Raw genomic sequence first — 15,922 nt, 5'->3', positions numbered from 1 at the left:
CAGAACACAAATACGTAACAACCCTGTCTGCAACAGTCCTAGCTGCTTTTCGGTTTACTCAACTAGACTTTGTGGGTCAATTCACCCTGGCCCTGTGCCTGGGACAGTCATGCCAGTGCAGAGCTGTAAAACCAACCCCCCAGATGAGAATGGGGGCCTTATGCACCCACAGAGCATGGGTATAAATGCCTGTGCAAGACAACGAGCAGTTGGCCCCCATAAGCCAAATTCCTATTGGAAATAAGCAGACAACTCCACAGAAATCAGGTCTGAACTGACCCAAATGGCTTTTACAGTTAGCCAGGCCCAGGGTGTAAAACTGGAACTGGATCACGGCATGGAAGGCTCTGGCTGTTTCGGGGCCCCTTACCCACAAGCTAAATGCACACCACGTGTACGTCATGGAGAAGCATCCGCAGAAGCAGACTGGGCCATGGTGTCACAGGCAGAGCGGCCCAGAAACATTAAGAACTAAACAAGTGAACGAAACGAATCAAGAAAAGAACATAGTGTTTATTGGGAGCAGTTGTCAGCTTTCTGCTTTTCTAAAGAAAACAACAACTGTACAAATAATAACCGCAAGTTGCCCGCGCAGTTAAATAAATATTCTCATCACACACATGGGTGGATCATTCTGGAGCACAGCAGATTAACAGGAAAAGGTCTGACCTGAGACAATCCCTGATCCATCTACAAAATGTGCCAAGTTTGTGGCTCTTAAGGTGTTAAATCCCAAAGTCTATCAAAACAGAAACCTGCCTTGATTGCAAAGGGCTCGCCCCTTCCATCAGCCCAGCTGGAACCCTGGAACCCGAGAATGATGAATGACCAGCACTCGCCCCAGGCCTGGCTCTAAGGGGTCCTTCTGCAGGAATATTAACAAGTACGATCAATCCTGCTAGGACGATGTGTTGAGGGTTGGGACTGCCTCCTGTGCCAAACCTCAGTCCATACCAGGAGGACTTTCAGTTCCCTTGAGGGGTACACTTTCCTCTTCTGTGAGCACAATCTCTTGCACAAGAGCAACCCCCACAGGAGTATTTTAAGCTGTATCAGTCCCACTCTCACTACTGGGGGGTGTGTGGTGTCCAAACAATCTGAAAATGCCTTTAGCCCTTTGCTAATAGCTTGGGGTACACTCAGATTTGCCCATCCTGAGCAGATGCCCCTGGGACACCACAGAGTTCTTTTAAAAAAAATCTTGTAGCTAGGGTTGTCTGCTTTGGCATTAGGATTTTAACCCCAACCCCTCAGCTAGGAGACAGACACATCTCTCCGGACAGAGCCACAGAAGGGGACAGTCAGGATCAGGGAGGGGGACTTGGATGCCAGGAGGGCAGATGGGCCAGCAAAAGATCCTCCCCCTTACAAAGGGATCCACAGAAGGTCAGAGAACTACAATCTAAAATACCCAACAAGGCCCAGTGGTTAAATACTCATTTAAATCCAGATAGCCTCTGATTTTCTAACCTATGTTAACGGACATTCAGATCTGTCCCATTTTAGATATTTATACTGACACCAGCATTCCTATTTACAACCCCGCCCCCCCCCCGGCCATTTATAAAGGCTACAGATGTGTCTGCCCAGCCCTTGGTTAAAAAAAATCACCAGGGACTGCGTCTTCCTCCCAGGAGGAGTCTGCATGTGGCAGCCACAGCACCATGCCCACATTCACACGTATCCATTTAGGATGTGACACAAGCACTGAAGAACCCCAGTATGCTCAAAAATTCACTTCCCATGGCGCCCTCCTCGCTAATGGGCTGTCTTAAACTCAGAGCAGCTGATGGATTTTCGCTTCTATTCTATTCAATTCATTGCATTTGTCTAGCTGAAAAACACATTACCTCAGACCACAATGAAATATGGTACAGAGGCAGGGTAAGTAGGGTCAGTCAGTGCATCTGAGAACCAACAATCATATGGACACACAACACAGACAACAATCACAACTTCATCATGCCCCACAGTGTACTCAATTGTTTCTCCCTTCGTTATGGCTGATTTTCTGATCAGACTTGTGCTAGTGCAGGGTCCCTCTGTGTAGATCCGACTGCAGAATCGGGACCTACGCTTGTAAAATAAGCTATTTTGAAACCGAAATCTACACCAAAGTGGTACAGGTCACTTGGCCTTTAATAGAAGGTGAAAATGGGATATCTGATTGGAGGACACACCTTCTGCCCTGCCAAGGGGCTGTTTCTATTACCTAACAGGTTTGGTCTCTCTCTAACCACAGCACTAGTCCCGAATGGACGTCCCTTTGGAGAAAGCCAGCGTTTACGAGAGAGACGAAAAAGGTCACTCAAAATGGGAGTGCCATTTTCATAGCCACTCGAGTTCCCTGAGCTTTCACCATTCTTTCTAGTCTGGGTTGGGAAGGAAACTGCACTAAAGCCAGTTATTTCTCCTTGTTACAAGGACTAGTTTTAAGTTTGGCCATTGTCTCTTTTTGTGTCATGGGGTATGTCTACACTGCGAAGAAAAACCTGCAGGGCCAAGGCACCGAGCCTGGGTCAATTGACTCTGGCTTGCGGGGCTAGAAATGGCAGTATAGACATTCTTGATACAAGAATCTGCAGGCTGAGTGGTAGCTAGAACATGTTCAAACCTCGGCAGACCAATCATCATCCCAGGGGGCTGGATGTGATCCATGTGCAGGTCTACATCACTCACCACATGCTGGAAAGGAGGAGCCCTTCCTTTACGTGGTATTTATGCGCTTGACATTCAGTTAGAGGAGCTGAATGACCCCTCGCCTACGCCAGTTTAACTCGGTCAATGTAAACGGCTGCAAAGGCCCTTCTACCATCTGATGTGACTGGGAGGATTTCAGCACGGTGCAGCGCCTGGGCTGGACCTTGCAGCTCCCTGTCCATAAAGACCAGCAATCTGTCCTGTGATCTTGTTACGGGAATGTCAAGATGAAATCAAAGCCACGTTCCATGGAAAGAAATCTGCAGCACTGGCTGGGGGACACACGTGCACATGCACAAACACATGCCCAGAGCCACGGGGCAGCTTTCCTGTGCGTCCCAGCAGAGAGTAAGCAATCTGGCCTGCACTCCTGAAGAGGCTTCCTGCAGGCCTGAGCCAGGCACCCACTCAGCAGTAGCAGGGTGGGGAAAGGATGCTGACAGAAGATGCTGCTAACTTCCCAGATAAGGAAACCTGGACTCTCGCTCCTTCCTTCGGACAAACTCTGCAGAGAAGGGCCCTTAACTCAGAAGTACCACTGAGCAAGTGCATCTTTCTGGGCCAGGAAATCTATTCCTGGTTTGGACTGGGGTAGGCACATTCCTGCAATTCACTGGAGCTTTGTTGGGATAAGTCTTGGCTATTGATTTAGCTTGAGAGCATCCTTCAGGCTGTGGATCACTTACAGGGAGGCACTCCATCTCCTACCTTGCTCTGATTGGCATTCAGCAAATACCAGGGTGTCCTACAAGCACTGGCAGAGGTGCATGGGAGCTCCAGTAAAGAGGCAGCCATTACCAGTGGCTGTGGTTTGCCACAGGAGAGATGCAAATCTGGATACCACCTTGGGATTTTGGCTCCTCTTACAGGAAAGAGTTGATGACAGAAGGGAGATCCAACTCTTCTGCACCTCGCTTCTCCAGTTCATGTCACCCCAAAATACACCGCCCCAGTCACAGTCAGAGCATTAGAGAAATGACAGGCCTGTACATGTGACAGTCTGATAGAGACTGCTGCTCACACATTGAAATCCAGTGGTAATATCAGCCCTGCCTGGCCAGCTGAAGGGTTTGAGGATGGGGGAGGATCCTGAATGTGGAAGTGGAGGAAAACAAAATGCTCTTGAACAAATGGGCAAGTGAAAACCTGGGCACTCAGACACTGCCCACTTCCACTGTCTTGGAGGTGCTCAAATCTTCTGGCCACCTACCTGCAGGATGGAGCCAATGCAGGACAAAAGGGTCTGCAGCCAGACACAGACCAGCTTTAGAAAAGCAGCAATTAATCGGCAGCAATACCCATCCCACCTTTGATTTACAAAATGAACAACATAAAACCAATCCCCTGTGAACTGCCCGTGACCTACCTAGTTGCACATTAAAGCCCACAAACATGTTGGGGTCCATTCTCACCACACACGCACCCCCTTTCTAGTGATAATACTCAGCACTTCCACAGCCAGGACATGAACTGGCTAATTCTCACAACACTCCCAGGGGGCAGGATAAATATCATCAGCCCCTTTTCACAGAGGGGGAAAGACCTAGCCAAGGTCACTCAGGGCTTCTATGGCAGAGCCAGAATTGAACTCAGAACTTCTAGGCTCATCCCCCGGTCTCAGTCACTCCAGCAGTGAGGACGATTTGGGGGGAGGGATAGCTCAGTGGTTTGAGCATTGGCCTGCTAAACCCAGGGTTGTGAGTTCAATCCTTGAGGGGGCCATTTAGGGATCTGGGGCAAAAATTGGGGATTGGTCCTGCTTTGAGCAGGGGGTTGGACTAGATGACCTCCTGAGGTCCCTTCCAACCCTGATAGTCTATGATTCAAGATCCAAACCAAACTGATAGATTCCCTGATACTAAGGTGGTGTGGGAGAGCAGGAAAGAATACAATCTATCCTATCTCACAGCATCAAAGACCCCCAAATATACTCCCTCGCCACTCGTGTTCTACAGCCGTTGTGTAGTTTTCATATCTGATTGAATGTTTTACACGCAGAAATCTCCAAGTCATTACGGGCACTATGCCTGTCTTGCCATCAAAGCCCTGAAGAGGCCAGAATGAAGGGCGAGCGATAGAAGCAGCAGGGTAGGTTGTGACTGCTGCGCTGGAGGCAAACCTCCATGTGGTGGCTAGCTACGAGAGAGAGAACGTTTACAATGCCACCTGCCAGCAATTCTGTATTTGGGAACCAAATTAGCACATCATGCCAAACTGTATTTTAACTGGCCCTTGCTAACTGGGGTCACCTGAGGCCTATAATTAGCTCCTCCCCATTTCTTCCAAGTAAGATTAATTAACTTTGGTGTTCTGTAGCAATTAAAATATTGGTTGCCAGACACCATCAGTTGGTCCTCGTCAGTCACCATATGGGACAGATGTGCCAGTATAAGAGAGAAGCAAACACGTTAGCACAAAGACGACATGGCTTTGGGAGAGTCATTTTGGATCCATCCAAGGGTGAGTCCCCCACAAACCAAAATCCACCTCAGACAGTTGAAATGCCCTAACTCTGTGTTCTGGAAATTGCAAACATCCGTTTGTTACAAACTCAAGACCATGAGGCCAGAGCTCCCTGGATGCTTTGGAAAGGATTTTGGATTTTAATGCTAAGTTTTTCAAAGTGATCGTTACCCAAACTCCTAGAGATTCACATCGGTGACTGTGCAATGAAGGGCCAGACAACAGTGATGGAACACGACACATGGGGGTAAAAAGGACTCTGGCCTGTTTCTTTGATTAATCTCTCAGGAACAATACCGACACAATGGACCTTTTGTGGTTTAACAGAATTTCTGCGAGCAGAGGATCCTAGCTCAAATCTCACCTAAAAGACATTTGTTGTATCCCAGAACAGTTGATATTTTTGGCAGTTATTAACACCAACCAGGTTTCTTCTCAAAACTAAACTGGCACAAGCAGCTTAGTGCTGTTTTGCGATCCATTACCCCAGCCTGCTTTCAGTTTGATTTCTCCGTTACTTTTCACCTCCTTGGAGCCCAGAGACTGAAGGCAGGAGCGACAGAATATAAAGTCAGGTTACCCTGTGCTGTGGGGTGGGAGCTCTAGACAAACAGCAGAATGCACAGCAGACAAGGTCCCTTCGGCGGTAATGTTACAACCAGTTACTTCACCATGACCTCCAGCAATCTCCACACCAACGTCACAACCCATTGTTCCAATGCCACACAAAACCTCTTTCTGGACACTCCCCAATCTTATTTTCTGTGCAGCCCTTTTGCCAGGTCGATGCGTAAACACCCCCCAGACTGTGATGTTCCTCAGTGTCCCTACTTGGCTGGAAAGGGGTCTTGTTCTCGGCACCATTTACAACAGGGAGGAATCGGGGTTTACTGTCCGTCACTCCAGCCTTCACCACTTGAAAAAGATGAGCAACGCCAAGGTCGTGTAGCCCAAGACCAGGAAGAGGACCTTCAGCAAGCGATCATTCTTATCTTCCAGTTCCTTTGCCAGGATCTCAAAGAAGGTGACAAACAAGAAAGTTCCAGCAGCAATGCCCTGTAAGAGCACAGAAGCCACACTGCTGGCCAAGTTCTGGGCACTCTCAATGCCCATGCCGATCCCAATACCCAAAGGAATCATCAAACTCACCGTAAGTGCTAGCTTGGCAGCGTCCTTCAGTGTTAATGAGATCTTGGCCATGCTGATGCCCAGCGCCACAGCCACCAGTGTCTCATGAATGGCCACGCCCAGGAACAGACTCATGACTTTGTTTCCTTCCTCCTGTAGGCCCAGGGCCAGGCCCTCAAAGATGGAGTGGGCAGACAAGGCAAACACCAGGCTGAAGAGCCGCAAGGGGCTGGATTGGGAAAGCTCCTGGATGTTCAAGCCATGGCTGTGGGAGTGGTGGCCACGCTCATGGTAAAGCGTGTGCCCTCTGGAAGATGCTATGAAGGGGCTCTCATATTCTGAGTCACTCCCGACATCTGAGCCGGCGTTGAAGGTCTCCAGGTCGATGAAGGAAGGCTTCTCCTTCCGAAAGGTCAGGATGAGCTGCTCCACAAAGACAGTCATAAAGAAGCCCACCAGCATGATGGTCTCGGCCAGGGGGTAGTCTGCGGTCACCTTCCCAAGCTTGAGAACTTCTTGAAGCTGGAACAAAGGGAAAGGAATCTGCAGTGAAACTGGCTGCATCATTCACCATTCAAAATAACATGGGGGACTTCTCCCTAAGCTTTAAACGTTTTCAATGCAAAGGCTGGAACCACAGCAGGTACCCAACCACGGGCATCCACCAGGGTACATCAGGCTTGTGTTACTGGGTCTCTAGGATCCTCCACCTTGCTTTAAGGATCAGCCTCTTCCTGGGGTTCCCATGGCTTCTGTTTAATGGTGTACACTTTAATATGCAATGAAGCTGGCACTGCCTAGTCTCACAATGATGAGTCTGGGGTTAAGGGCAGCCCAGGCTTGTGCCCTTGTAGCACTGGGATTAGCAGAAGCCCCTGTGTGGCACCAGCTTGCAGAGCAGAGGGTTTGGTCTGATAAAGTGGTAGCTTCCTGAACATGCTGGGAAGCCCTGGCCTGTGGCACTGTTATCATATCGGACAACATCTTCAAAGCAATATCACCTGAAAGCAGAGGACATTCCCAAATCCCCGCGTCAGAACAGAAGGGACTATCTGGAGTCATTACAGCTGCAAAACAAAACCCCAACGAATTTACCCACAGCTACCTTTTCTCGTACGGCGGGGAGCAAGGCGTTGAAGCAGGTGGCCAGGAAGACCCCTCCTCCGAAGGAATTGCAGAGGGCAATGACCTTTCTGGAGCGATGAGCTTTCTCATAATCTGCTTCTATTATCTTGACAGGCAGGAGGGACCCGAGCAGCATGAGGAAAAAGACCCCCAGCAGACACAGAACTTTGACTGCTTTGATATTCATCTTGTCTCCCTGGAGAATGTCCCCTGCCAGGGACTCTGAAAAGTGAGTTTGCTGGGGTCCTTCAAATAGTTACTTTAATTGTTATATCAGCATTTAAACAGCAAAAACCAGTGTCCAGAGAATCATGTTCCTGAGCTCGCTAGCTGTGGAAAGGAGCAAGACAAATGATATTTTCCTATGTAAATAAATAGTTAGAGCATGCGATAGAGCACCTTTCATCCCAAACTTGCATTTCAATCTACATACAGGAATTACGTCACTCACCACTAACACGCAGCCATCTCTAGAGTGGAGGGAACCAAATAGCTAGCCTGCACAAATGGGGCTAAGGAGGTAAGCAGAGAAAAGGGAAATTTTCAAAGTTAGGACACAGGGCAAACTCATGACCCTGTAAAAAGTGCCACCAGCTCTTTCATACTGAATAGAGGCAACCTCAGGTGGCGCAATCTGAGAGACCCAGGCACGGTAAAACGCAGAAAATGCAGGTTCCAATCCTGCAATGGGAGCCACAAGGGCAGAACCTTGCACCCATCAAAATCCAACTGCAGGATTCGGGCTTTAATTCAAGCCGCCTTGGAAGAATATTACTTCATCTATGGTGTGGGTACCTTATGTTGTTGAAATTACACTTTTTAAAATCCACTTTCACCATTTATGTGGGTTTCTTTTTAAATTTCACTGAGCTGGGTCAGTTTCCGTTTCTTACGCCCAAACTGCAATGTCGCTATGGTTGGGCTGAAAATCCTGCCGCAACGGTTGGGCGGCCAATTCTGCAGGTGAATGGCTGAACTATTTAAAAAGCCAGTTTTAAATTAAATGAATAAACAATCCTGAAATCATGTATATTATTAGGTTTTGAAATACGATTATTTTTGCCTAGCAAAAATCTAAACCAACCCTAAACCATCTGTAGTATGCCCTTTAAAGGGAAGCCCTTGGCAGAAATTCAGTATTTATTCTTTATTTTCTCATACAGAACAACAACAGAGTGGGTGAAAGAACAAACAGATGGTAGCTTCACAAAAGACAAAGATGTAAAACTCAAGATCCCTGGATCATTATAAACAATTTACTCTGAAACACAAAAGTTTTCCCCCCCATATGGCATATGCAGCCAGGGTGCAATTTGTATTCCACAAAGCACTTTAAAAGAAGAAATGGGTTAAATTAAGATTAAACATTTTTTACAGGTATACTATCATCAATGATGTTTCCCTCAAGATCTAGAAATTAGGCAAAAGTACAGCTAAGATTCTAGCCCGTTTCCCTTAGCTATTACACTGAACTAATTTACAAAGTCAAATCAATGGCACGTTGAGAGGTTCTTACTGCTGTGGCACAAAGGTAAAGAGTTCCATACGGCTGGGAGCACTCAGCAGTCTGAACCACAATATATTTCACTCTAATGAACAAAGACAAAATGTTCATAGCCACGCTGATGCTCAAAGCAATGATAGACAAGGTAGATAATTGGATACCTGGTTACCGGACCAGCAAATGAGATTGAAAACAAAAAACCTTGGGGCTACAGATTTCCTTGAGGGGGTGGCAGTGTTTTCCTTTCTGAGCTGCATGGTTCTAATAGCAGAGGGGAATTATCATTTCGTAGATAATTTCTCCTGGAACAAAATTGTTGCATTATAACATTGTACCAGACCCAAAGACTGTTTTAATGCCAAAGTCATGTTTTAATGACTTGAAAAAAGGGACACTGACGAACCAAGTTTGCCCTTTGTAAATCCTTTGATCTCTAGGACAAAGTCGATATGACGTTTTGATCACGCTACGTTGTCATATACACAAGACCATGCTGGGATCCCTGAAAATATTTGGGAAGGTTATTAATGCCTGTAGCTCATACGACAGCCCTATCAAATTGGACCGGGCACGGCAAATTTAGATTGAACAGCCTTCTGACAGAGGATGGTAGCTCCTGCGTTCCTAGGGAATCAAAAATGCTGACCCAAGACATGAGGGTTGGAACCGCAGCTGCATTTTCTAGCAGCTGCGGCTAGTCCCTCATTGGGGGGGGGGGGCTACGCTCCACGTAGCTTTGCTGCCCCCTCAGAGCACAGTGCTGTTGGGTCACTGCACCATCACGCTCCCCCCCCGCAAAGTATGGCCCTGCCAGCCTTGGGATGTGGGAGAAAATCCCACCCACCTCACAGAGCTGGGCCGCCGCCGGATAAAGTCGCCTCCGCCATCCCCATCCCCCCAAACTAGCCCCTCGGTCCCTGGCGCCAGGCTCAGCCAGCACCGTGACTCCGTGGCCACCCGCCCCCGCTTGTCTCTGACTCCCAGGAGGCCCAGGGCTCCTCGACCCTCTCACGACCCGTCCCCAGGCTCCCACCCAGGGCCTCAAGCCAGGCTCCCAAACCCCCGGCTCCCGCTCCACGTCCCATCCCCCCACGTGTCCCCACTGCTCCCCCCCCGGGCCTTGTCCCCCAGCACCCCCGGGTTCCGGGACGGTCCCTCCTCACTTACCTTCGGGATCCTTGGCCGGCTCCACGCCCGGGCAACCCCCAAACCCTGAGGTCCCACCCTTTCCGCAGACGTTCACCTGTGATTGGCTGCTGGGGACGCCCGGAGAGCAACCGCCGTTTCTCACTGGCTGGAGGGGACGCCAATCAGCGCCTCTGGCCTCGCCTACCCGTTATGCCAGGAAAATGCTCGCCCCCCTGGGCCACGGGGTGCGTCCCTGAGGAGGGCCCGAGGAGAAACAAGGGCCCGCTGTGTAAGGTTCCGGTGCCTGTTCTAGAGGCTGCAGAGCTGTCCAGGGGCAATTGGTGCTGAAAGTGGCATTGTGCGTATGGGGCTGGTGGTTTCAGCAGGGGAGGGCACAGGTGCTGGAACTAAGGGTGCTGCCACTCCCCCGAACTTGAATTGGTTTCTGTTATACACAAGGCTTATAGTTTGGTTCAGCGGCTTTCAGCACCCCCACTATAAAATTTGTTCCAGCAGCCCTAGGGGAGCGGGAGGAGGATTGCTGGGTTCTGCTTCCGGCTCCAGCAGGGACTTCTTGAGTGATCATGAGCAAATCCCATCCGCACCCTGTGCTTGTTTCCTTAACTGGAACACAGGACGAATACTAGGCCCCCTGCAGCGAGGCTCCGCTTGAACTAGCATCTCAAGTTCTGAGGGACTCTCAGATGAACAAGGCTCGAGCAGGGGAAGAATGGTGGTATCCGTGTGAGAACAGCAGCTTTCAACGGAGGCCTCTCCTCTGACAGAGAAAATGCTTGAGCAGAAGCTGTCAGCAAAGTTCAGCAACTGCCTTGCGAGAGGAGAGTCAAAGTTTCCCAAAACAGTATACATCAAGCAGGGCCTAGGTAGCTCACAATGAGGATATGGAACATTTTAACCCTACATCAGTCATTAGAATAGACAAAGTGGGAGTGAATGAAAATAGCAACCTACCGAATGTGACGCAAGTTGGATAGAGTGCACTCAGGGCAGCAGCCAAACATCCACATCACAAAAAAACACCACCCTAACTGCTGTGGACTGGTTCCCTGGCTAACAGTCTCAGCAGAGAGGCGGAGACAACAGAGACTGAACCCTCAGTTCTCGAGGTGACACCTCCGGAATTCAGGATGGAGACACAGTGGTGGAGGTAGCATCTACGGGGACAACCAGCACCACCACTTGTGCTGCTGTCCTGTTGAGAAGTTGGAGGACTTCATTCACACTGGGGCGTAACTAGGTCCTCTCCCTTAAAAATAAAAATTCTAAACAAAGAAACTTCCTCCCTCTACATTGTAGGTGGATGGTCAAGAGACAGGTAAGAAGCGCCTCCCCACATACCCCCTCTAGAGGTGCTCCTTAGGGCATGACTCACCTTCCAGCTTAAAGGTCTGGATTTCTGCTCCCAGGAAGAGTCCTACTATTGCATTTGCAAACAGAAAAGGCAGTTTGTTCTGCACCCCTGACCGCACAAACCGTTGCACAGGGACTGTGGTGAAATCCGGCTGACATTCACCCACAGCTTAGGAAATGTCGACCTGCACTAAATATTCTCCCAACCTTTGGAAAAACTGCTGTAAATACACAAGGCAAGGAGCAGTTAAACACCTTTAAGAGATGGTGGGTGACCCTAGGTAGTTCCCACCCCACTGCACCAGTTTTGCACCTGCCAGGCTACCGGAGGGGGCCTTCACCGTCCCACAAACCTCTGGCCTTATAGGTAACAGCTAATATTTTGATGCACAAGATGCTGTTTTTCAAATGAATTTTGTTTGGAAAGAAGATCAGAATCCATGGGATGTAAAATAAATGCATTTTGCAGGACCATCATAAGGGGAGACAGGATGTAGCTGCCAGTATTGGATGGGTGTAAACACACAAAAGAGGGAGAGGAATTGGTTTGATTAGATTAAGTACACATACCTAGGAACAAATAAAGGAAAACATTTAGGCTGAATACCCAGGAAAACTTTCCCAACGAAGAGCTTTTCAACTGTGGAACAGCTGCAAGGGAGGTAGTGGAAGCCCCATCATTACCATGTGGACTGTATTAAGCCCTAAGAAAACATATGGTCAGGAATGATCATGAATTGAGTGCAAGAAGGTGGGGAGAAATTGACACTATTCCTTCAACCACCAATCATCTCAAACAGCTGTGCTTCTAGCACAAACTCCACATGGAAGATCCTGCATGCAGAAGAGCCAAGTAGCATTTCTATCATTTCCATCAGCTGACACACATACATGCGCACAAATGTAATAGTAGCAAAGCTGAAAAGTAAACGGGACAAACAGCAGCATTTCCCAGTCTGAGGGGTGGAGGTAGAGAAGAAACCAAACCTGCTTCTTTTCAAGCAAAGGAGGTTTTGGGGGGCAGGGGGCAAGAAATCCTCTCAAGTTAATTGGAAATCTGCAAAGAAGAGGAAAGGCAGCTGGCTTTGTGAAACAGAAGGCTCTGAATACACAAAGGTGGGGTTGGAGAGGACAGATATTTACAGCCCTAGGCAGAGGAGTCAGTGGAGTGAGACAGACAGGAAGGCACAGGCTGCACCAAGGTACGGGGAGGTAGGATGAATGATGAAGCAGGGCCGATCTGTCAGGGCTGCTCAGTGGAGAGGAAAGAGCCAGCAGATCTTTCCCCTTTGCCAACTCCCAAATGACACAGCCACAAGAAACCTTTGCTTTTCCCTAGTTACATCTGGCCTCATTTTGTGCATGAGGGCTCAGTGACTGGCTGCGGTGACAGTGGGAAGGTGGGAACTGGGGGAAAAGAGGATACTTATAGTTATCATAGCTACATGGATTTAGTTTATATTACTGTAGCACTTAGAAAGCACAACCACGGATGAGGGCCAAGGGACATCGTGGAGCACTTATTTCTCTCTCTAAGAGCCTCACCAGGCTCAAACTTACCAAGCATCGGTGAATTAAGACCAATATTCACCTCTAGGAGTGGAAAACATAGGCATAGCAGCACCTTAACTGGAAGGTTCAAGTTTCACATTGAGAGTCCAAGTTCTCCCTGGGACTGCTCTCGTTTAAGGGATGGACTTTGTCCAAGGGCTGAGTTTCATAGTTTTCATAGCTGGTGACAGCCACAGACATTGTTTCTTGTTGGGAGCGAAGTTATAGTCAGGCCTGACAAAGCCTGCTGTGTAGGTCTGCATCTTTCTTGCACCTGCGCAAAGTCATCATGCTTGTGAGGAAAACAGAAGTAACTTCAAAGCCAGAAAAGAGCAGTTTGTTTCCAGGGTGGGAGCCATTGATGGGGTCTGGTTATGCAGGTGGAGGCCATGGCTCTGGCTGAGAACCTCACTGTATCCATTGAGGCATCAGCTATGAATGCAGCTGTGAGGGAAACTTTTGTTAGACACACACCATTCACCCAGCTGCAGGAATGCAACGCTCCTTTGTCATTTAGAAAGACTTAAACCTGAAGGTTAAAAAAAACCCTTCAGTATCTGTGAACCACTGTTTAAAAAAAATTCACACCAAAAGGAGAAGAGAAAGTTAGCCAATGGCTCCCACGCTGAAGTTCTAAACTGCAAGGACATCACTCAGTTTCACTTTCTAGGTGTTTTATCTTTTTAACATAGTAGGGTGTTTTAAAATAAAAACATGTAAATGCATTAGTTAGTTTTAAATGTAGCACTGCAGGTGCTGCATGTGAACTGCTAGCCACAGAAGGTCTCAGGGGACATAAAATGAAAGCCTCACCAAAGCACAACGTTTCCTGCACAGGGTACCCGCAGTGAGAGGAGCTGCACCCCTTCAGCTTGTGAGATGGACTGTAGATGCAGGTATTCCAGAGAGCTAGACATGACTAAATATTAGTCGTTTTCCACATGCTACACTGGATCATCCAGTCGCAGCCCTTTCCTATAAAAGTGGTCTCTTTTTGCTGGGAAGATGGGGGGAGAAAGTTTGAAGCCCTAAGAACAGTCTGAAAATGCCATGCCAGCTCTTGAACAGTCCACAATAAAAACTGTGGTTTTTACACACATGTAATGTGTGCTGGATGTTGTTTTTACAACACTAAATTTAAAGTATCCTTTGGGTAACCCTCAAAAAGACATAAAAAAATAAACCTAGTGACAGGACAACCCACGTGGGAAAGAAGGACCAGGAGGCCAAAGCAGTAAAGTCGTTCAAAAAAATGGAAATGAAAGCAGAGTGCAGCCCCCGGTGTGTGATTCTCGAATTGTGATCTTACAGTAGCCTCGAAAACGGATGAGAGACCCCAACCATTGCTCATGCAAGAACACGCTGCAACGTGTCCTGCCGTGCTGCAGCAGGAGGGTTTATTCAAAACTGTAAAAAAGCAACAGAAAATATTCTACTCTCATCAAGTCACACGAAAGGGACGTCACCAGCCTGAAACCTAGTTGCTTAAAAATATTGAATTGAAAGTAATCTCCAGCTCCACAACTGCCCCTAAGCTTTGTGGTTCTACAATTTCATGTTCCTGGTTTTAAAATTGTTTCTTCTCCCATTACTTTGGGAAAGACCCACCTAAACAAAGGACACGGACTCTAAAAGGGAAAGCAACAAAACTGTCTTTATACAATGCTGTCAAATGCACAAAAAGAATAAGACATTGTTTCACTGAGCTCTGTTTCATTTCTACTAATCTTAGGTGTTACTGATAAAAATCTCGAGACAGAAGTCTGATTTTTAAATTGATAGTGTCCCTTTAAAACATTTCCGTATATATCTAAAAACGACTGCTAAACTGCAATAGTTTAAGGGAAGAATTTAGGCCCAATATTTTCCAGGAGTTTAAGTAATAATCAGCTTTTGCAACATTTAATAAATATATTTCCACCAATTTTTAAAAAAATTGCTATGGGACTAGCTAATTTCAAAGTAGCAACGTTCCCCGGCAGTGATTGCATCCCAAAGGTTGCAGCACAGTGCCAATGTAGGACACCCAGACTGAAACTGATTAGAAGCTGCATATAAATGAAGTGAAACTGACTAGCCAATTTTCAATAGCCAAGCTGAGCCACATACAATAGTAAATAAGCTACATGAAAAGGAAATCAGAATATTTAAAAATGTAAATTTTACCAGTCTCAGGTGGAATTGGTAACAAATGGAGAGACAGATTTCTAACTAGGTTGTGAATTTTAGCTGGCATCTCTCCCTTGTTATTAATTTTCAATTTAACTATAAAAGATCCTGTTTGGTTTCTCTTTGCCAAATTACTTAGAAATATGCAGGGAGAGAGTTTCAGGTAAAGGAGCAAAACAAGCAGCAAAGAGGGGTAGTGAGAGGGAAAGAAAAACCACATGTAGGTTCTGTCCGGTTGTAACTGTTGCACAGTGAAGCAAGACCTCAATCCTGCAAGTGTTGGCACCAGGGTGGATTGCTGTATCTGGGCAGACCCCACTGGAGCGAGCAGAGCTCCATACAGGTGCAGCAGTCCACTCACGAGTTATTGCTCCGAGGACTGGGGCCCAAATTAATTATTCCTATGAAGAGACTGGGCAAGCCAGTCACACCCTGTGCCTTATAGGCCTTGTTGTTTTGGTCACCTCTGATCAAAAGGGATGACAAAGAGAGCATCAAAGTATTTTATTCTCCACAAGTTACAGTGACCACAGTTAGAGTATTTAAAAAAACAAAAAAACTGTTTACAGATGGTATCAAAAACAACAAAAACCTATTTAGTTGGACACACCTCCTGCCTCTCACTCATCTCCCAGACTTTTTAAATCTCTTACACCTACTAAGCTTTAAACTAGATGATTTTTTGCACCTGGCAATATGACACTTCACACACATCCCCTGCTCTCTCTGAGTTACTCTAGTTTGAACCGCAGGTTTATAAAGTCCCTCTGAGCTTGACTAGTG

At 47.4% G+C, this 15,922-nt stretch overlaps 1 protein-coding gene across 4 annotated transcripts; it reads right to left on the bottom strand.

Annotated features, from left to right (window-relative positions):
- Positions 1-493: 493 nt before the first annotated feature.
- SLC39A3 (solute carrier family 39 member 3) lies at positions 494-10,153 on the bottom strand. Of its 4 annotated transcripts, none has more exons than XM_074939565.1 (4): positions 10,088-10,144; positions 7,868-7,928; positions 7,397-7,746; positions 494-6,813 (listed from the first exon to the last, which is right to left on the bottom strand). In XM_074939565.1, exons 3-4 carry the CDS (start codon positions 7,601-7,603, stop codon positions 6,073-6,075), a joined length of 948 nt encoding a protein of 315 aa, XP_074795666.1. In that variant the 5' UTR covers positions 7,604-7,746; positions 7,868-7,928; positions 10,088-10,144; the 3' UTR covers positions 494-6,072. The 4 variants fall into 4 exon arrangements, with proteins under 4 accessions (XP_074795666.1, XP_074795664.1, XP_074795663.1 ...); XM_074939563.1 differs by lacking the exon at positions 10,088-10,144 and adding an exon at positions 9,082-9,569; XM_074939562.1 differs by lacking the exon at positions 7,868-7,928 and having other exon boundaries at positions 10,088-10,153.
- Positions 10,154-15,922: the final 5,769 nt, after the last annotated feature.

Source organism: Natator depressus, chromosome 25 (assembly GCF_965152275.1).
Source record: "Natator depressus isolate rNatDep1 chromosome 25, rNatDep2.hap1, whole genome shotgun sequence".
Lineage (NCBI taxonomy): Eukaryota > Metazoa > Chordata > Testudines > Cheloniidae > Natator > Natator depressus.
The sequence above is the reverse complement of the archived record's forward strand: the minus strand, read 5'-3'. Positions and strand labels throughout refer to the sequence as shown.